Source organism: Phalacrocorax carbo, chromosome 8 (genome assembly GCF_963921805.1).
Source record: "Phalacrocorax carbo chromosome 8, bPhaCar2.1, whole genome shotgun sequence".
NCBI classification, from domain to species: Eukaryota; Metazoa; Chordata; class Aves; order Suliformes; family Phalacrocoracidae; genus Phalacrocorax; species Phalacrocorax carbo.
This window is the reverse complement of record NC_087520.1, coordinates 35,908,213-35,930,846: the sequence shown is the minus strand read 5'-3', so window position 1 is coordinate 35,930,846 and position 22,634 is coordinate 35,908,213. Positions and strand designations below refer to the sequence as shown.

Below are 22,634 nucleotides of genomic sequence, written 5' to 3'. Positions count from 1 at the left end.
GGAAGAGGGTTTCAGGGCTGACACAGGGCAGCGGGCAAAAGCAAGTGAAGACGTTTGTGAGTGTGGTTGTAGTGAGTTGGGTGTCAGTCTCTTCTCCCAAGTCACTAGTGATAGGGCAAGAGGAAATAGCCTCAAGTTGCATCAGGGGAGGTTTACATTGGCTATTAGGTAAAATTTCTTTGTTGAAAGAGTGGTCAGGCATTGGCACAGGCTGCCCAGAGAGGTGGTGGAGTCACCGTCCCTGGAGGTGTTCAAAAAACGTGTAGACAAAGCACTTCAGGGCGTGGTTTAGGAGACATGGTGGTGTTGGGTTGGAGGTTGGACCTGATGATCTTGGAGGTCTGTTCCAACCTTAATGATTCAATGATTCAAATAAGGGGCACATGCTGTGAAAAGTGGGTCTGTGGTAAAATGCGTACTGAGAGGCCGAGCTGTGCCTTGACCTGCCGGGGCTGCTGCCACCGGCGACAGGGCCAGCCGGGTGGGCACCGACGGGCTGTGCGGGCACCCACCGGCGGCACCGGCCGCAGCCGCCGCGCTCGGGCCCCGGAGCCCCGGACTCGGGCCGGAGCCGGCCTGGCGCCGCCGGGGGTGCCCGCAGCCCGGGCACCGCTGCCCCTGCGGGACCCTCCGGTCCCGCACGCTGTGGGCAGCCCCGGGCAGCCGGCGGAGCTGCCCCTCCCGCCGCCCCGACCACACGGCCGCCACCCCCCAGATTTGGGGATGCTGAAACTTTTTTTCACGTTTCCGCAGTGTCACGATTTCCGCTTCCCTCCCTCAAAAAAAAAACAAAGAAAAAGGAAAAGAAAACGGGCCCATCCCGCCCGCCACGCGCCCGCCACCCGCCCGCCGGGGCAGCCGCTCGCAGCCATGGCCGAGGCAGAGCCCGCGGGGGCCGCCCCGCCGCCGCCCGGCCTGGGCTCCCTCCTGCCCGCCCGGGAGTTCCTCGGCTCCCGTAAGAGCCAGCTGCTTGTCGCCGAGTCGGTAAGGGCAGGGGCACCCGGGCGGGGGCCGGGAGAGAGCAGTGCCCCCGGGGCGGGGGGGCGGACTCGCACGGATTTGGGGCGGGGGCGATGGACACGCGGGACTCTCGGTGGCGGAGCGCAGCCCCCGCCCTGGTGCCAGGCGGGGGCAGAGCTGGTGGCGAGGCCGGGAGCTCCGGTCTCCCCCCCCCGTAACGCGCCGGGGACTGCCGGGACGCGGCGGTGTGTGCGGGAGGGGGGCTCACCCCGCTTCCGAGGTGCAGGGACCCGTGCGGTGCCGCGGGGAGCGGCCACGCGAATGCGGGGGGACCCCAGGGCTGGAAGTTTGGCTGATCGTGTGCCGGCGGAGCACGTTAGGGAACCAAAATACTTGTCACGGCAAGCTTCCAGCGCCTTAAACGTGCTCCCCTGCAGCAGGAACCCCTTTTCAGTTAAAAATGGCTTTGATCGCCTTCTAACCTCTTTGCAGCGTGAATCCAGTCACCGCTGCTGACCAGATTTGCATTATCCCCTAGTGCCACGGATGAGGCATGCTTTACAAGATAGCTTATCCTAAGTATGTCAGCAAAGACCTTAATTTACAGTGTGTGGTATTATATAGAGCATCACGACCCCTCAACTGCTGTCCTGAGCTCTCAAAAACCATGTTCCTCCCTGACCGCACCGAGGGCCGTGCTTGCTCCCTGCTATGGAGCCAGTTACGTTCATGTGAAAGTACCAAGTAATAATCGTTAGAAACAAGTGTGCTCTGATGGTGGAAGCACTGCTCCCCCAGAAATACACTGTGGTTTGCCCTTAGCTCCAAGCTGCGAGATCTGGGCTAGTGATAATTACAGGCCTTTGATTTTTGGCGTAACACTTTCCAGTTTTTTGCTTGTAAAGGCTTAAAGCCTGACAGATGAAATGGTACGCACGTGGTCGGGAAAGAGAAAACTTACCTCCTGGGTAGCAGACATTTGACAATTAAAAGTTAAATTTTAAAAGTGAATTTATTGAAATTAGACTTTCACCATCATTCGTACTAGAAATAATGAGAAATTTAAACACCAAGTTCTCTACAATTTTAGCAGAAGTTTTGAGAGCAGGTACTCAAATATCAGGACAGCTCAAACTAGGAGTAGTAGTAGCACTGTTTAGATGTGTAAGGTGTCTCTGGCTATCCACTGTGCTAGTTCAGGGAAGGAAACACAGAAATTCAGTCAAGAGAAAGGGAAGGAATGGGCAGCAAGCAGGCAGCACCATCAGCTCCCTGGCCAGCCCTGGGGGTCTGTGAGGCTGTGGGCACTACCTTGTAGCAGGCAGCAAGGGGAACAGCCAGGAGATGCGGGGCTGGCTTTGAGAACCAAAACCATTCATTCGGGAGATGAGGATGACTTCCATGGTGGGGAACAGGGGCTGTGTCAGCTCCACAAAAAATGCTGTAAAAATTCCACATACCCCCCATCACTCATGCAGTATCTGTAGTTGGCAAAAAAGCACATTTAGAAGATACCAAAGCCCAACTAACTTTGCTCCTTTGGCATGTGTTTTTGTTACACGCTATAACATGTACTGGAATTTCCTACATAAGGTTACAGCCAGTAAATGATGGCTTTCAGAGAGCCTGGCTTTTTAACATCTCTGAATGATGACATATTCGAAGAATACTGTTTTGGTCACGGGATCAGACTCACCCTTTTGCTGTCATAGAGAAGCATTGATTATGTCTCCTTGGAGTCATAAAAACTGCTCTGTCTTGACAAAACAGGTATTTATCCTTTGTAAGGCCACTCAGGGCTTCCTGAAGGTTTGGCCGGCTGAAAGCAGCTCCAAAATCCCATCCGCCGAAGCTGCCGCTAAGCTTTCTGTGCTCCTTGCAGGCCAGCCCCCATACTTAGGATGTCATTTCCTGGCAGAGGGGAGGCAGCAGTAGTTTCTCTCCAGTTGTCTCAGCTTTGCCAGAAGAAATCCTTGAAGACAACACAGACCCCAGAATAAATCCAGTCTGTATACAATTAGAGAAGTGCAGTGCCAAATAATTGAAGATGAGTCCAAGTTAAATCTGCCATAGTTTAAATCTGTGTTTCATCTTAGCTTTGTATTTCTTGTCTTGAGTGTTTGATTTTTCCTCTTTGACACAGTACTAATGTGGGGTGGGGCTGCGTTCTGCATAAATGTATGTAAATAATATTCATGGGATACAGATTTTGAATACTGTCTTTCGTTCAGAAACAAAACAGGGCTGTCATCATTGTTACCAGATATCTCTGTCACATTATCATTTGGCAGCTTGGCAAGTCATGAGAAGCACGCTTGATTTCTCCATCTTTACAGTGATGCAAATACTGGCCTCCCTGCAGGTAGATCTGAGGTTCTCTGTTCAGCTACAGGAAATGCCAAGTCAGTTTTTTCAACGTTCAAAAAGCAAACCACCCTATACTGAAAAATATATTACCAACGAACCAAAGCAGCAACTTGCAAACATATCTTGACTGGGGTAGATGGTTATACTTCTCCTTTCCAGCCTCCAGCAGAAAGGGAACAGGAGTTGGCTTCAGCAAATGCAACTGTGCTGTTTGTCTACTTGGTGAAAGTAACCTCATTAAAAAGTCTCATGTCGCCCAGTAGAAGTGGCTGGCAAATGATCGGTTCAGCCACCATAAATTACAGCAGACTTCGTAAATGAAGACAACTGCCACATTCACCCCAGCCTCTTCCCTTCACTTGCGCTGCGGGGGGCGGCTGGGAGTGCTGGTGCCTGCAGCGCGGCTCAGGGCGTCCCAGGGAAGGTCGTACAGGCAGCTGCACCGGGAGCGTGGGAGCTCAGCACTGCCGGCAAGCATTGCTGTGTTCGGATTGAAGGAAACTGCTGTAGCTGCTTTTTAAAAATAACATTTACAGATGTTTTCACATGAAGTATGTATCTTTACAGGGGTCGGGTGTAATTTTCACATTGGCATGTAAAGTGCTCTGTGGGCTATCAGGTCTTGCCATCCTGGTGCTTCCTCTAGAACGAGTTATACTGGTGATGAAGCTGATGACTGCTAGAAGCTTAATTATAATCTCAAATTTTGTTCAGAGAAGAAAGTTCCACCACCCACCACCCCACCCCCCAGCTCCTTTTCCTTTTGATCTTCCTGCCTTAGTAATTGTTTTATTCCACCTGGGATAGCTACACAGCCACAAAGAAGCAGTAACATCAAGCACATATATAAGCTTTGCTGGCTTTCCTGACCCTATTTATCCTCACTGCCTTGCTCCTCCACTTTCTAATCACCATTCTTTATCTGCTAGGTTAATTTTTTTCTTTTTTCCTTTATATTTTCTTTCCATACCATTATTTCTTCTATATATTTTAACACACCTCTTAAGCTGCTCATTTTTCCTAAATACTCAAGTTGCTAACTTGAAGGTCAACATCTCATCCATGCTCTTTTCCCTGCTTAGGAGATGCATTTCTCAGTTCCCTCTGTGCTGTGTTGGAACCATTTAACTGCCACTCTTATACCTGCCACCATAGCTTGTCCAGGCAAGATCTGCTCTTAGACATTCTGCTGCTCACCCCGGCAATTTCAGTCAAGCTTTTTTGTTTGTCCTGATGACTACTTTAATTGGTATCTCTTTAGTCCCCTGGAGCCAGTATGCAATGGGACTAGATAATTTTTTTAATACAAATGTAGTATGAACATATAAGGTTGTCCTTTATAAGGTTGTGTCACCTTTGTGGTGTCACAAAGGATGTAGAAATCATTGTGCCTGATTTTCTCCTCTTTTCCTGTCTTCTGTCTTTTCAGTCTTCTCTGAACTGACCTTCATAACTGAAACTTCCAGGTGCTCTGTGTAAAGCCTCCTTGGAAGACAATCCCTGTGCCTTTCTCTGGGTCTGTAGCCAGAAGGTGACCCTTGCAGCTAATTCTGGGGAAACCAAGAACTTCAGCTCCACAACAAGTACAACAGAGAAGTAACTGAATAGCAGAGACCATTAAGCTATCTACTTTCTCTCTCTGCCAGTAAACAATAACAAAATGGACTCTCTTCCAAAAGAGGCACTTTTAAAACTGTTTAAGCAAGGCTGTTCTGTGGAGGGGAAATGAGGAGCGGGTGTCTGACCGCGCAGAACAACGAGCGGAGGGCACGGGGGTGTGCATAGCAGCGAGCAATGATGTCAGCTGCTTCCTGGCATCCACATCATCCCTGACGGGCTGCAGTGGGTCTGTTCTCTCCGCATGGAGGAGGCGGACGCCTTCATGCTCTGCCATGACCTTGGCACTTCAGCAGTCCTCCCTCCCATAAGCAGCACAGTGCTTTCTAACCATTGTAACTAATTACTTTTTATACCTTAAATTGCAACCTGGTTATATGATAAAGTGTAACTTCATAATGCCTGGCCAATTTAAGAAGCCCAGCAATGTAACATTAAGTAATAATTACATGGGAGAAAATTACTTTTTGAAAGTCAATAACAGAAATTCCTTTAAAAAAGGAAAACTAGTTTGTTTATGTGCATTCCCATTCCCACAGAAAAAGTTGCTGAATGAAGAATCAGGCCTCTTTTTTTGCCAGGATTTTTTATAGCCTTCCACTGCCAGACTGTGAATGACCCTGCTCTGTTCTTTGCTACACTAGAACTTTCTGCATCCACATACTCCTCCACAGCGAAGCTGGCAAAAATCACACTAAACTTTCAACAGTAGTGCAGGAACAACTCAGAGTCCTAGCTGCTATCAATGCCAAGGATGTAATCCCGAAGGACAAAGAACCCCCCTGTGTAACAAGTGGACAAAACTGATGAAACACTACTTTTTTTTTTCCTCCTAGAAGCGGCAGTGCTTTCTGAGTCTGAAAGTGCTACTTGCAGCTTGCAACTGCATTGAGCTCACAAACTTCCTCTGTAGTGTTTTTTTTAGCATAGACACAGAGCTGTGAGAAAAATGACAAGATCCCATTGCTTGACCTTTCTCTGAAATCACTTTTCAACATGCAGCTTCAGGAAAAAAGGTGCAGAACAAGTGTGATGTGCAGGAGATCATTTGACAGTCTTTAGAGGGGTCAGGCTATATTCTGAAGGTTGCTTTTGAATTTGTCATTTTTAGAGCAACCTTCAGTTTGCCAGATGATTGTCTCAAAGACTAGCAATCTGGAAGAGTAAGGAAATAGGTCTTCATTATTTCTGGGTACAGACTGGCATATCAATGTTTTTATCATGGCCGGAGAGGCATATTTTTAATATTACCAAATTTTTAGATTACATCAACTGCTTCAGTTAGTAGCACTGCAATTAGATGGTCAGGCAAGATAACACAATACCTACTCACTTTTATAATTCAGAAAAGATAGTAATAGATAACATCCGATATTGCTCAGGCAGTCCGTATACTCCACCTGTCAGAGAGGAAATGATCTCTAAACAAGGAGAAATGAGAAACATCATCAAAAGCCGACAGCTTTGTGGGCTCTTGTATTATGTAGGGCTGTACCTAAGTTACTGAGTAGATCTGGTGTTAAAGTCCATGTCAGGGCTGCGACATAGCCGCCAGGCAGACAAAAAAAGAAAACTGAAGAACAAGCTGTAGCACTGTGGTGTCACCTGACAAAGCCTTCAGGCACCTCCTTTCTTTTGCTTCTCTTGCTCTTTCTAATGTCTGCCTGCCTCTCCTTCCAACGCATTCTAGCGTTGCCTCAATGAAAACCATAGCATCTAAAAACACCATCTTTCAAACCTTCATTCTCAAAATCTGGTCCACTGTTTTGTAGGCGTGTATCTCACCTAAAATCTTCCTTGGGCCTTTTCAGTCTCTGAATGCATCCAAAATGAGGAATGATGCTTAATTGGAGAGCAATTATCACACTTCATGTCAGCTTCTTTACCTTTTGCTATTATCATCAATAATCCATTGAAATCAAGGGACTTCTTGAACATCAAGGGTCTTTTGTTTTTTTTTAAATGGGGCCTTGAGTGCACTTTCCCTGCACAACAGGATGCTGACAAGTAGAGTCCGGAGTGGAGAACTGGGACGGGCTGGACTCAAGCTCACCACTGAAGGTGGTGGTGATGGCAAGAGTACAATTACTGCTCATCAGGGCTGAGGAACGGGAAAAAGGAGACTGCTGTGATCCTACCAACAACTATGGGGTTTGTCTGAGCAAGTAACTGGCCTGTTAACTAGATTTTAAAATGGACAACTAATATTTCCCCAGATGCCAGCTTCTCGGGATCAGACCAAATTAGAAAGCTGAAATGCTCAGACTGATTCTTTTGTCTCTTCAGCAACTTACCTTGCACCCAAGCAGGAATCCTGCTGGCACACCAGCACACTGCAGCAGGAGCCCCGCGGTGCGCTCTTGCCACAAAACAAGTTTCTGTTTGCATCCTGAGCATGTCACAGCAGGGTCTTGGGCACTGCAATGTGTTTCAAACCACTGCAGACATACCCAGTGCCATCAGGGTGAGGGGAAGACAGCAGGAATCTTAAATTGCACAAATTACCATAAGGCTGAACTTAAGAGAACACAAGGGCTCCTTGTTTCACCTAACAGTTAATGCTTCTGACAGAAAAACTTTTTCTCTGTTTAAAGGCAGACAGAGCACAGGAGTCACCATATTGAACAGAATCTATATCGGTGATCTCTGCTGTGCATCTTCAACTTACGTATCTGAAATTTGCCACTCCACCTCCCCTCAACTGCTGTAGTATGATTATTATTTAACACTGAGTTTAATTCTTTCATAAGAGATCTACCAAGTTTAGTTCAGGTCTAATGTTCTGCTATTGAAAGGGGGTTTGTCGGTGGGACCTATCCAAAACGTGTCTCCTCCCTGCTGCTGTTCGTCCCTGTGTACTTCTCTGCCTCCACATCTCAGTTATCACACACTTTCCTTTTAGCCAGAAAAAGGAAGAGTTTTTTTTAAACACCAGACAAGAAAGAAAAAATGTCCTAGATACGTGGTGATTTCTTTTTAAAGCAAGAAAAAATGAAAACCTGTCAAAATTATGTTCCACAAATGCAAGTGAAGCAGTTTCACAAAGCTGAAGTCCAGCCCTTTCTGTTTTTATTCCATGGGGTGGGAGGACAATAGGCAGTGTGATAGGAAGGAGGAAGAAGTCCTCTCTGAGCAGTTTTCAAGTTCTGTTATATCCACGTGTCTTCAAACAGTACATATTGCTTTTCATTCACAGAAATAAAATACCACGTTAAGGATAAGATGCATTGAATGAGTTCCCTCTGCTATACCAAAACTCTAGAAAAACGTGCAAAGAGGCTATGTCAGCAATAAGCAAATAATAATAGGATAAATAACAACAAATAAGGTAAATATTAACAGGTAACAGGCCTTGATGCAGAAGCCAACTCTATATATTATACTGGATTGGTTTCTTAAAACCCAAGGAAACCAAAACAATGCACAGGCATTTAAAGATAAATACAGTATCTTACTAAAAGTGTCACATCCTCTTGAACCTCACCATGCAATCCTAATGGATCAAAGCAATATACTCCAGTTATTAGCATCCTGGGCAAGAACTGCCTTCCTCAAAAAACAGGCTTAGAATAAAGGCTTGTTAATTAAAGAAATTATTTAAACAGGATTGAACTGCCTAGTTGCCCCCTAAACCTAAACGGACTCTTCTGATACATGTATTTGAGGGTTGACTGACCTCTCATAGGAGTCATTATTAATTAATAATTAATTATAGCAGCCTTTTCCTTCAAGTATAATGATGATTTTTCATGAGATACATGTGGTTCCCAGGAAGACATGGTAGCAGCAAATAAATCCATAGATCTGAAATATTTAATGAGGCAAATGCATTGATCATCACAGTCTAAACATTTATGCTTTTCAGGAAGCCACATCTGCCTTCAGACATGCCATCTGGGGAAAAATAATACATCTATTTTCAGTATTAGATGAGTGAGAATGTCAGTGTCCTAATTTAGAGTACGTTCAAAAACTCTTTGTAATCTAATGCTCAAACAGTACCTGCTGCTGTGTTGACCAAAAGCATCTCTGAGCATTGCTAAGGCAGAGATTTGTCTCCAAGAGGAAAAGCTGAATAGAGGAGCTCAGGTGTAAACTAGTACATAATATATATGCAGAAAATATTTTATTCAGCATGCTAGCTACTTTTTTTTATTTTAAGCTCATTTGAAGAAAACAGCAACCAGTTACCATGCGAGGCAGTAGAGCAGTAGGGCTGGAGCCTTTTCTTGGAGGTGACCAACTCCTATTACATCAACTGAAAATTTTATTAAGTTTCTCCAGTTTCCTCACCTCCCACTTTCACAAAGACAGTAGCTGAAAGTCCAGAAGTACTTTGGTGCTGTTTGGTTTAGGTGAAAATGCATTTTCTTTAGCCATTTTCCCATCGTGAAACTTTCTATTTTGAGCCATAAACTATATTCTAAAGGTATTTTAATTGAATGGGAAAATGTCATGGTTTTAAGCTGGGATAGAGTTAATTTTCTTCACTGTAGCTGGCATAGTGCTGTGCTTTGGACTTAGTATGAAAACAATGTTGATAACACACAGATGTTTTGGTTGTTGCTGGGTAGTGCTTAGACTAGTCAAGGACGTTTCTAGCTTCCCATGCTCTGCCGGGTGCACAAGAAACCGGGAGGGGAGGGAGCACAGCTAAGAGAGCGGATTCTAACTGGCCAAAGGGATATTCCATATCATGTAATGTCATGCCCAGTATGTTAACTGGGAGGAGCTGGCCAGGGGAAGGAAGCAGCAATTGCAGCTTGGGGACCAGCAGCATCGGTTGGCGGGTGGTGAGTAGTTGTATCATTTGTGTTTCTGGTTTTTTCCCTTTTTCCCTTTTCCTTTTTATTATATTATCATTATTGTTATTACTATAATAACCATCATTATTGTCATTATTATTTTATTTTAATTATTAAACTGTTCTTATCTCAACCTACAAGGTTTTTTTTTTGGCTTTTGCTCTTCCGATTCTATCCCCCATCCCAGAGGGGTGGGGGGCAGTGAGCGAGTGGCTGTGTGGTGTTCAGCTGCCGACTGGGGCTGAACCATGACAGTCCTTTTTGGTGCCCAACATGGGGCACAAAGGGTTTGAGATAATAACCGTTGCTGGTCACAGCATTGATTCATCTGATCTCAATATTAGTTTATCTGATCTGCATCATGCTGATTTTGAAGTATATGTTAAAAATTGCTGTTGGTTTTTGTAGTTTGCTGGGCTCTGCATTGATTAGAGATGTTTTGTCTAGGAGATCTGTTATTAAAGCACTGGCCTTGAGAGTTATCGTTATTTGGGTCTTGCATGGAAGCTGTTACTGTACTTCGGCTACCACCTCATGGAGACAATTAGCAATTGTACCTCCTCCTCTTAGAGGCTTTTTATGGAGGAAATACAGAATGGCACCGTAGCTACCATCTTATATAATGCCTCCTCCTTCATTACAACTTTTCAGTATCTTGAACATCCTTGAGTAGTTAAGATACATCTGCTGGTATTGCTTTGGCAGGTGGTTTCAGTTCTGTCTAAGGTTAATAAGCAATTTAAGAATATCATCCAGAGATCTGCCCCAAGGCTCGATAGCTACATGTGGCAGGGTATGTGGGATAGTATGGCAAACGCATACTATGTTGTGGGACTTCACCCCTGAACAAGTGCAGAATCCTGAAAAATTAGTAGAATATTTGGAGGAAGTATGTTGTCACCCTGGCAATTCTAGAGAGATACAAATTACTGCAATGTGCCTGGCCCATGCCTATTGAGCCCTGTTTAACACTCTTCAGTACCCCCAAGGGGAAGAGAAGGCCTCTGGATCTAAAAAGATACAGACAAGGAAAGCGACAAGCACTGCAGCCACTCAAACACCCACAACAGACACTGCAGCCACTCCAACCCTGGTGACAAGCATTGCAGCTAAATCAGAGGACCTGCCAGTGCCAGTATCAGTCACCCCTACACACCAGAAGAAATCTTGGAAGATAAAGTCAACTAATTTAGAAATAGATGATGAAGAAGCAGGGCCATCACAAGGAGAGGAGGAGGAAGAGGAAGAATGTGTACAAGAAACGGAAACTACCCGATCCCTATCCTTGAGTGAGTTGTGAGATATGCAAAAAGATTTTAGCCATCATTCAGGTGAGCACATTGTCACCTGGCTGCTCCGATGCTGGGAAAACAGGGCCAGCAGTCTCGAATTAGAGGGGAAGGAAGCAAAACAACTGGGATCACTTTCTAGGGAAGGGGGCATTGACAAAGCAATTGGGAAAGGGAAACAAGCCCTCAGTCTCTGGAGGTGACTCCTGTCAGGTGTGAGAGAAATATCTTCCCTTCAAGGAAGATATTGTATTTTGCCTAGGAAAATGGATGACCATGGAGAAAGGTACCCAGTACCTGAGGGAACTATCCATGCTTGAGGTGATTTATGGTGACCTGGATGATCAACAGTCACCCAAAGATCCAGATAAGGGCCAGTGCACACTACCCATGTGGCAGAAGTTTGTACGGAGCACACCGTCCTTGTATGCAAACTCATTGGCAGTAATGTCCTGGAGAGAGGAAGGGGCACCAATGGTGGCGGAGTTGATTGATGAACTCCGGGAGTATGAAGCAAGTCTCTCTTCCTCCCTTATCTCAGTTGTGGAGAAACTGTCCTGGGAGGTCCAGTGTATGGACCAGTATCTCAGCCATTAGGCGTAAGCATCCCTTTGCTCAAGCAAGAGGATACAGATAACAGGGCATCTATAGCAAGTCACAGAAACTGCTGAAGGGGAAGGTGAATCAAGCCAATTTGCAGAGGTAAAGGCCATCGAGCTGGCCTTAGACATTGCTGAACGGGAAAAGTGGCCAGTGCTCTATATACCGACTCCTGGATGGTGGCAAATGCCCTGTGGCGGTGGTTGCAGCAGTGGAAGCAAAGCAACTGGCAGTGTAGAGGCAAACCCATCTGGGCTGCCACATTGTGGCAAGATATTGCTGCCTGGGTAGAGAACCTGGTTGTAAAGGTACGGCATGTGGATGCTCATGTCCCCAGGGGTTGGGCCACTGAAGAACATCAAAACAACCAGCAGGTAGATCAGGCTGCCAAGATTGAAGTGGCTGAGGTGGATCTGGACTGGCAACATAAGGGTGAATTATTTCTAGCTCGATGGGCCCATGACACCTCAGGCTATTAAGGGAGAGATGCAACATACAGGTGGGCTCGTGATCAAGGGGTAGACTTGACCATGGACACTATTGCGCAGGTTATACATGAATGTGAAATGTGCTGCAATCAAGCAAGCGAAGCGGGTAAAGCCTCTGTGGTATGGGGGATGATGGCTGAAATACAAATATAGGCAGGCTTTGCAGATTAACTATATCACACTCCCACAAACCCACCAAGGCAAGCACCATGTCCTTACAATGGTGGAAGCAACCACCAGCTGGCTGGAAACATATCCTGTCCCCCACGCCACTGCCTGGAACACTATCCTGGGCCTCACAAAGTAAGTCCTGTGGCAACACAGCACCCCAGAGAAAACTGAGTCAGACAACAGGACTCATTTCCAAAAGAACCTCATAGATACTTGGGCCAAAGAGCACGGCATTGAGTGGGTGTATCACATCCCCTGTCATGCACCAGCCTCTGGGAAAATCAAAAGATACAATGGACTATTATAGACGATGCTGAGAGCAATGTGGGGTAGAATATTTAACACTGGGATACACGTTTAGCAAAAGCCACATGGTTAGTCAACACTACAGGATCTGCCAATCGAGCTGGCCCTGCCCAGTCAGAACCCTTACATACTTGTGGAAGGGGGAGTCCCTGTAGTGCACATAAAAAATACGTTGGGGAAAACAGTCTGGGTTCCTCCTGCCTCAGGCAAAGGCAAACCCATTTGTGGGATTGCTTTTGCTCCAGGACCTGGGTGCACTTGGTGGGTGATGCGGGAGGAGGGAGGAGTCCGGTGCGTGCCTCAAGGGGATTTGATTTTGGGTGAGAACAGCCAATGAACTGAATGGTATGCTGTTAATTGCTATATAATGTTGTATGTCATCACTACTATGGTTGCTATTTGCCATATCAATGGTATCATGGTAGGAATCTCCCAAATTAATAAAAAAAATGAACTGTAATTGAACCAAGCAAAGTACAGCAGTGATAGAACAAGGACTAACGTTTTTATTAATTTGTAGAGTTAGGAAACAGCATGGAGATAAAGATATATGGGAGTTATCTATCGTATTGCTCTCTAAAACAGCTGTCTACACTGGAAAACTAGAACCAGAGACTTCCAGAAATCACAGAATAATTAATTCTTAGCTCTTTTCTATCCATCAACAGCAGGCTTTTTTCTTTCAACTCTAAGAAGATTATAAATGCTGAGTTACTTCGGGCTATCTGAGCAATTATTTGGATTTCAAATGAGAACTGTCAGAGTTAAAAGCTTAAAGCTCTGTTTGCTTGGCAATGCCCCACTCTATTTTCAGAATTATGTTGTCAGAACTGTTTATAATATAGAACAAATTACTGACTCAGAGAGGTGCAAATCCACTGAGCTTTCCAAAAAGTTGATTTCACATGCATTGAAATAAACGCCATTACTTTAGATTTACTCCATGCTAAACAAGAAAATTCATTTGGTCCCAGAAAAAAAAAAAAAAGGAAGCAAGATACACTATCACCAGCAGCACTGACAGAAATACGCAGTGAGAATAACGCTTCAAAGCTGCTCAGCTGCCTAAGGCTCTGCTATTCCATGCAAATAACTTGTGTTTTCCCTTTACTGTAGGTGCTGTCATTTATCATCTTTATCTGCTACATTGCATCTGTAGCCACCTCTTTCATGATGGCACCACTCCTGGAGTTTCTGCTGGCACTGTTTCTTTGTTTTGCCTATGCCTCCAAACTTAATGAGAAGTTTAAAGGACTCTACTGGCCTTTGATGGTAAGTGAAATATGCAATATAGAAACACAGATTTAATTGACCAGTATAACATGAGTAAAAGGGACTATATGGGAGTTTAAGCTGACAGTTAACTTCACCCCCTTACTGGAAACCTGTCCATATTGCCTGTCATTCAAAAGGTCCCAAAGCACTCTTTATGCTATATTACATACTGTAGCTTTCTTGGCACTGACACAAAGCATGGTTTTAGCAAAGCACAGAATTTATGCCCGATTCCAGGCAAATGGCTTAGGGTTGGGTCTTCGTAAGTAGGCAACATCAGCCTAAGTCTGACCACTGCCGGGGTCTCCTTAATATTGCCACCCTTACAAATGGGGAAACTGAGGCATGCTATGTAGTAATGCATATACTTTACTCAAATGTTTTCAAATACTCAGGTAAGTGCTGTTGAAATGCAGAGTCATACTCACATGCAAACAAACTTGACAGCTGCTTTTGTCACGGGTGGAAGCCCTGGCCAGCAGATGCTCTTTCACACAAAGGAAACCACTAGCTATTCACTGGGGAGTTTTCAGGTTTGTAGTTGCAGGTGATGACTGCACACTGGCCACTGGATGTCTCTGTTGCTTCAAGCATGCATTGTAAACGGAGCTTTGGTCTAGCAGTACAAATACTTAAAAACATGCTAATCCTATCGATTTGGATTCTCTTTTGGTACAACTTTGCAACATTTCATCAGAGTGAGATTTGAATTAGAGCTCTCAATGTAAAAAATAACATTAGCAAGGCCACTGATGGATAGAACAATAGCAGTGACTTTGACTGTGACTGTGCATGTTTTCAGATGGTTATCTCAGTTCCATCACTTTCCCATTTTCTACATGCATCTGATTCCAGAACTAAGACAAAAAAGCACACTTGTATGTTTATTATGGCCATTATCATAATACTCCAGCCACAGAATGTAGATAATTGACCTCATCCTGATTTCAGAGGAGTCAGGTTTCTAGCAGGATTTGTGTTTTGAGACAGTATCTTATTCATCCATCTGTTCTGAAAAGGCAGAAGATCTAATTGTGAAGAGAGGTCAGGATATCATTATTCCAGCTCACATGATTCACACATGCCCTGGGAATCACAGCTCTTTAACATACAGTTCAGAGACACTGTTGCTCCAGCACATCACTGCTTGTATTACAGGGCATGGCCCCTGCCCTGCAGGGCTACAGTCTCAGCTACAGAAGTACATATTTTGATGATAGCAATGGGTATGGTCACTTCAGGCTAGCAGCTGGAGTTACAAGTGTACATACTATGTATAAATCACAGTTCTGAACACAAAACAAAGGGTTTAGTTCCTAAATGAGGAGTTCCTACAGACAGGCCTACTTCTGTAAGGAAAAAAGCACATGCTTGTTCCTCGTAAGAACTGGTGCACTCCTCCAGAGCCTTTGGTACTGCTTAAAGATGGGACTTTTTAAGGTATTTCAAATGATTCTTCCATTAGCCCTTGCTGCACTCCCAAGTTAAACATCACAGAAAGACAGCCCTTCTCAGCCTGAAGAAAGATCTGCCTGGCATACATGTTAAAAGTAGGATTTATACCAACATCTATAAGAACAGAAGTTCATGCTACAATTCTGGTCATCTCACATTTAAAAATATTTCCCAGATGATCAATTCATCCACTACAAAATACCAGGCTGTAGTGACACTCCAGCACCAGGCAAGTCCACTGACACAGCAACAAAGGTTTTTAATGGTAATTTCTGAAATCATTTTTAGGAGTTCATATGTTGGAATTACATGTCTAATTTGAGAACACAACATTGCTTATTTTACAGGATTTCTTGCGGTGCGTCACTGCTGCCATTATTTACTTTGCCATTTCAATTGCTGCTGTCTCAAAATATAATGATGGAGCATCTAAAGCAGCAGGAGTAAGTAGATGTGAGCTTTCCACTTAGGTATTTTAGCGAACTGCACATGGACATACTTTAGAAACAATTCAATGTTGACCCCATTACAAGTAGGAGAAGTTTCTTTAATTAACTAGCCGAGAATTAGATTTGCCGAAAGCAAGGAAAAAATGGTCAGTTATTTAGAAAAAAAACAGGTTTTGAATCAATGAATAGTTTTTTCATCCTAACAGTGCTGGTCAATGTTAACTGCACTACTTAGGGAAGGCACCTATTCTGCTCTCTCATTTCACCAGCTGTACCGGGAAAATAGATTTCTCTGTTACTGCAAAGAACATCAAGATCCTTCAATGGAGGGAATAATAATAGAAGAAACCAAACCTGTAAATTAAGTAATTTCAACCTCCTACTTCTACTGCTGCATTTTACTTGGATGGGTTGAAACAAGCACAGTGTCCTTTTACCCTCCAGTATACAGGAGAGAGCCTTCGTCGTCTGCATTTTGTGTTCAGAAATAAGATACAGCCTCTCCATCTGCAACTTGACTTTAAGCATCAATAATGTATGCAACAAAAAATTTGCATAATACTTTAAAAACATAGGTAAGAACAATAGCCACATAGTGTTAGCCAGCAGCCCCTACCAAAGCATCCCAAGTCATACATCATTTCAAACCAAGGCCTTGTTTTAATCTTTGTCACTCCATTTAGACATGGAACAATGCAACACAGCATTTACCCTAGCTTCTCAGACTGAAAACCAGCCTATTCTTGCCACACTGCTGCTTCTTTGACATTAAACAGGTAACTTCAGAATCATTTTATCTCAATCTAGTTCACTTTTCAAGACATGTCTCCTTGCAAACCAGTAAAAAGTTATTACCAGGGAAATCTAGGTGATTTCTTGGTAGCAAGGAGATGCCTTGGGATGGTGAAGATGCATGTTATGTTCTCCTCTAGCTCCCAGCAGAGAGTAATGCTGATGCTCAGAATGTGCCCAGGGCCAGAGAGGGATGTAACCTAGGGAAGGGCTAAGGACACATCTGATAGAGCAACTGCAGGGATCACTATAGGCTCCTAAATTAGCTGTAATTTAGTTTTGTGACCCATTGGCACCAACATTTCCCTTCCCTGTCTTCTTAGAAAGACACAGGCCAAAAAAAAAGGAAAAAGTCAAGCCCAAGTTTTCTTTAAGAATTTTTCTTGTGCCAGGCTTATTTTGGTTTATTATTTATGGATGTGAACTGTTCTTAAAGAGAGTATTGTTTGCCATTTTAGGTGTTTGGATTTGTAGCCACAATTGCCTACGCCATTGATTTCTACATAATCTTCAATAACCTGGTTACTTTTCTCAAGCAAGGCAGTTCTGATTCCCCTGAAGGTCGCAAGTCAGAAGGTAGGTATAAATTCCCCACTTTGGTCAAATGAGCATGTAACATGATATTTTCTTCTCCATTTCGCCCTTCAGGGGAGCAAGAGCTCTCAGTAACAACATTTTCTATTCTTGGCTATCTTGGTTTTGTATGCCACAACTATGCTGAATTATGAAGCTGCTTAGTCTTAAAATACAACAACTGGAATTACAGTGATTTATAAAGATAACTAGCAAGCCAGAAATGTAATGTAAAGTTCTGCACCATCTAACTTTGAAAGACCCCAAATCCAATCATAGAAATTATTGTGCACCACAGACTTTTTTCCTCCCATCACAATGTCTTACTTTAAAAATAAGCATCTACTTTTTTTTTTGATAACTTAATAATTAGCAACCATTAGTCCACAATCTTTCATGCCCAATAGTGCTTTTCTCTTTATCATCTCTTTATTGTGATTGCCTCTTATTCAGGGTCAAGCTTTGACCATCTGTGAGCAAATGGCCTTGAGATCCAAGGGCAACACAGCATAAAATTAACAAGATTGTTACAAGATTTCTTTCCAATATAGAAGGCATAGTCTACCTCAAATCAGACAGATCCACTTAGACAAAGATAAAAAGAGGAACCCACTGCTGGGAGTCCAAACCCTTTTCAAGTCAAGTCAGGACACAGGTAGCTATTTTGCAGTACCCAGGAGCCCACATCAGGCATCGTGCCCATGATAGTATTCGTTGCACTCACACAGATGAAAGACTGCTCCACACTTAAAAACAAGTAAACAATCGAAAAATCCCCAAAAACACTCCACACAAAGCCAAAACCCATAAAACCCCTCAAAAACAAAACCCAAGACATAAAACCCAATCCTAGAAGGTATATAGTAATGCTAACAGTTTTTTCTAGGCATTTTAATAGACTTAAATGCTTTGCAAGCCTTAAGCCAAAGAGAGAGACAAAGGAAAGAAGAACGAAAGGAACAGATCAGAGGAAACAAGACTGTTTACCCCCACAAACTGAACTGACCTCCAAAGAGTATCAGGTGACAAGGATACAAAATTAGGCTAAAGATTGATTCTAATTCCCCTGGAGATGGAGATAGAAATACATGAACTTACAAATCTGCGGTGACGCAGCTTTGTGTCAATGATTTGGGCATGTAAGAAGGGCTCTGCCCTGCAGTACTGCTCCTCCAGCACCATGCTCCCATTCATACTGTAGCTCTCAACTGCTGAGGCCAGAAATCCCCTGCTTCCTTGCAAGCAGAGTCTTGAGCTTAGGCAAGATGCACCTCTATAGGCCTATCGGGATTTCTTAACGTCTTAAAGCTTCTGGTTTTCAGATACGTTTAACCAGCAGTGTGTAACCGTCACCCACAGCTAAGAGCAATACTTACTAGTACAGGAAGCATGTCTTTAGCAGACTTCCTCTTGGTGGTCATACTAACAGTAATCGCTGCAGCTTCTTTCATCTGAACTGTATCTGCATTGTAGTGGTCTAAGTGCCTCTCGGCAGCATTTCTTAAGTCCTTTGAAACACCGTTTAAACCTCCATCATATTAGAACTGTGATCTTAAAACCATTCTCCCTAAATAAGCCACATCCTTAGAAGCTGACACCTGCCCAAGAGCAGCATATCCCTCCCAGCAAGAGCTAAAGCCGACATGGAGATTTCCATTTTTCATTTTCACTATTGTTCCTTGTTTTAAATTTCAGAAGACGACTCAGATTCCACCTCAAACTGAAGACCTGAACACCAACCAAGTGTGAAGGGAAGATGATCAAGCACTTTCCTCTTTGCTGAAGGCATGGCCAATTGAAATATCTATCTTATTTCAGCCTTGATATCCTCTTTCCACCTCACTTTTTATGGAATCACCAAAGCACAAACAGGGCAGTAATGTGGAAAAGGAAATTCTTCCCAATGACATTAAAATACTCCTTCAGAACTATGGATTTTATAGTAGTTCAACCTGACAGAGAGGTCTGTATCCAAACAACTCATCTCAATTTGACATTGCCCCTCCTTACTCAGCATTACCATGTGTTGAGTAAATGGGAACACAGTATTTTAAACCTATAAGAGGACCTTTTAATATGCTTTCTTAATTCCAAATCTTGAACACATATCTTTTATACTTCTTGCCATGCCAAAGAAGGGAGGCTCAGAACGCCTCTACTTTATTTGTATTTTTCTTTATTAACTAACAGTATTTCTTTATCTGAAGTCTGAACATTCCACTATCTCAAACACTGAAGGTATAGATTATAGTTAACATGTTGGTTTCGATACATTTATATCTACTGCCTATCCACAACAAGAAAAATTGACAACTGGAAATCTGCAGCAAGAGCAAACCTCAAAGTATAATTGTGCTGCAGGGTAGCTAGCTTATCAAACACTCAGTATCACTTTTTTTAAGCTTCTTGGATGGGATCACAACCCATCTTCTGCAACTTCACCGTAGATATGAGAGAGAACAGATGAGGCATCATCTTACCAGCCCCTTCCTATCATGTGCATGGAAGCCCCTTGTATGTGTTTGTACATACAACAGGTAAGGAAGGCTTGCCAAATACCCTCCAATGCTATCTGCCTATCGAAGCCTGCATATATTTGTGTGCAAGATATCACAGTCTGATCTCATGCTCTGTGTTGCAGACACTGGTCCTCCCATAAGAAGTAGCACTGGAGTTAGTCTACTGGGTTCACAAAACAAACAACTGTTTCCATAAGACTCAGGATACCTGGGCCCCAGGAGGGCAGTACATCCTTCCCACTGTGAAAAGGCAAAAACCCCAACCTCCTAACTAAAGAATGTCTGCAATGAAATTCATCTTCCCAGGCCCTTTTTTTGGTGCATGTGTTTTGGGGTTTTTTTCCTCCTGGAAGGACATGACTTATCTCATGGCCTAGTATTCTGGGGGAAAAGCCTTCTGAGTTTACAAGGCAGTGTTTTCATGGGTAGCACAACCTGCCTTGAAATATCTGTGTCCACCTATAAATGCCTACTGCTTGGAAAAAAGCACTGCATACCATATATATGGCATCCAATAAGTCTACTTCAAAGAAAATTATACGTTTTTAAAAAATTAATATAGTACCAGAACAGATGGCCTTAACAAAAAGTAATTAAAATGAGAGCAGATGGTACTAACAGAGTAAATTAAAAACAGGGATAAAACAATAAGGGCAGATTTCCTTTGGAACAAAATTACTGCTTGGGTTCCAATTCCCTGCTAGCAGCTGGCTGCTGTCAGGCAGAAACACGGTACCTAACAGTGAGCAGGTGCTTGGGAAGGTGCTGGCAAGATTCAGAGTTGTCTAACAGGCAGCTCCTACATCTCCTACTTCTAGACCACTGAATAAAAGCAAAACAAATGGTTGCTTCCAAATGTGACAAATAATCTTTGCTTTTATGAGAGCGCTCTCTTTGGACCTTTTCCAGTACGAAATTCCGCATTTATTTCCTTTCTACTGTCATATTTTACTGGCACACACTGTGACGTCAGGGGACCTTGGCTCATTTTTATATTCAATTGTTTTGTATTTCCTTTTTTTTTATTAAAACTTTACTGCATGTCACAGCTGGAAACTAGTATATGGTTAATATTTAGAATCATGCTAGATTAAACCTCCTTTAATAGAAATGTTTGGTGTGTTTACTTATTCTGAGACCTGGTTTTGCCTTGCTTCTGACCAGTGAGAGTATGGTGTTTCAAGAAGCTCCATCAGGAAGGGCACGGTGTGCTGGGGAGGCGACAGTAGCACAGAGCCAGCACTGGAGACCAATCACTCATGCTTACTTGGCTTGCAAGGAGAAACTTCATCTTCAGTGCATAAACATGAAAGAATTTAACCAAGAATTAGTTTTAGCATATTTAGTAGACATTGGCGATTTTGATTGGAGGGGGGGCTGACTCAGTCTTTTGTTCATCTCCTTCCAGCAATATTGCACTAAGCTCAGACTCTGGGGTAGGGCAGAGGAAAAGTTTGCTTGGTTTTGGTTTGGTTTTTTTGTTTTGGTTTGCTTGCTTGCTTTTTTTCCTCAACTGACAAGACCAAAACAGTGAGAGCACTGGTTTCTCTGCAATTCAGGATTAGCAACGCAAGCGTGTTACACCTGCAGAATGGAGGCCATTTTGAAGTTCTCATTCCAGTGTACCAGCAGGATCATAATCAAACATCTCTTTTTGATCACAATACATTCTTGGTCCAACCAGGAGGCATTTCCAAAACCTGTACAGGCTAACGTATGCCTTCACTACAACTAGAGCGCAACTATTCCTGTTTTGACTTCCTGTGCTGTTGAACAGAACTCAGCAGTAAGCAAACCTAGGCAGCGACGAGAGTTTCCAAGTGTGGAACAAATCTATGTAGAAACAATGCAAGAAGCCTTACGGTATCAACAGTGTGAATCAAAGCCACTTAACAGAAAGGAAAAACAATCAGCTGGCATCACAGATGAATGACTTCATACAGCTCAAGCTGTTTGAGTGTCTCTCCCCCTCCTCTCCCACCTTCCATCTAAAAGCTTTTATACTGTGGAAGTTTTGATCAGTCTTGTGGGTGATTTTGGACAGGTGATGTTAAGGAATTCAAAAGACCTTTCCTAACAGCCTTTTTAGATTCTCACTGAAATAAGAGGCTGAACTGTCCTTTTAACACTTTGTCCATTACTGCACTTAATTTTGCTTTTTGCCTGATATGGTTCAAAGTTCTGTAAGTTTTAAACTTCCAACTGACAAAGTAACTTCCAAAATACTAAGTGAAGAGTGGTATATCTCAGCCTACATAGTATTTGAGAAGAATGCTTCCACCAGCCTAGTCTGTTGGAAAGCAGAAGACAATTTAATGCTCTGCATAGCAAACAGACGTTTTTTCATTGATTATGCTTCTGGTAAGCGTTCATTGTGCAAATTTCTAAGTCTGAATTTTATAGTTGCATCTTCCCCTAGAGGGGGGCCAGCCGCCTTTATCATTAAGTGAGCATGTACTTGTAACCAAACGCTAACAGTGCACATTTGACACCTGTACTTCTAAAATGCATAAATAAATGAGAGAACATACATATTGCTACTAAGCTGAGCTAAACTTCATAGCAGGCAGCTTGTAACCAGCCTCATAAGAGATTAAAAATAATAAAATGAAGTAGCTTCATTCCAGAGACAAAGATACAAACTGTCCCCAAAGAGCAACTGTAAGATATATATCACCTTGAATTTTAAATACGCATGAAGAAGCTCCTCCTAACCATCCTTTAATCCTTTTCAGAGCATAGAGAGAGAAAGAGAGAAAATACATCAAGGAAGCAGAATAAATTTAGATAAGCACTGAGAAAGTCAATCTTGTTACAAGGTACTTGAGGCACATTTTTGCACAGAGCAATAGTTTAAAAGTCAGGATGAAGACACCATCTCTTGATTTTCTAAGTAAACAGGACTGCATCAGAACACCCTCACTGCAAAACAGATTCCATTTTTCATTCTATTTCCTTGAAAAGAAAA

General features: G+C 43.3%; 1 protein-coding gene across 3 annotated transcripts; it reads left to right on the top strand.

Annotated features, from left to right (window-relative positions):
- The first annotated feature begins 763 nt into the window (after positions 1-763).
- CMTM3 (CKLF like MARVEL transmembrane domain containing 3) lies at positions 764-20,777 on the top strand. Of its 3 annotated transcripts, none has more exons than XM_064459598.1 (5): positions 764-984; positions 13,720-13,875; positions 15,681-15,776; positions 17,033-17,150; positions 18,843-20,777. In XM_064459598.1, the coding sequence occupies exons 1-5, from the start codon at positions 871-873 to the stop codon at positions 18,869-18,871; spliced, it is 513 nt and encodes a 170-aa protein (XP_064315668.1). In that variant the 5' UTR covers positions 764-870; the 3' UTR covers positions 18,872-20,777. The 3 variants fall into 3 exon arrangements, with proteins under 3 accessions (XP_064315668.1, XP_064315669.1, XP_064315671.1); XM_064459601.1 differs by lacking the exon at positions 764-984 and adding an exon at positions 9,636-9,737; XM_064459599.1 differs by lacking the exon at positions 15,681-15,776 and having other exon boundaries at positions 768-984.
- The last annotated feature ends 1,857 nt before the right edge of the window (positions 20,778-22,634 follow it).

Coding starts and splice junctions, on each gene's coding strand:
- CMTM3 (XM_064459598.1), top strand. CDS start 871: ATGGCCGAGGCAGAGCCCGCGGGGGCCGCCCCGCCGCCGCCCGGCCTG. Junction 985..13,719: donor AGCTGCTTGTCGCCGAGTCG/GTAAGGGCAGGG, acceptor CCTTTACTGTAG/GTGCTGTCATTTATCATCTT. Junction 15,777..17,032: donor GAGCATCTAAAGCAGCAGGA/GTAAGTAGATGT, acceptor TTGCCATTTTAG/GTGTTTGGATTTGTAGCCAC.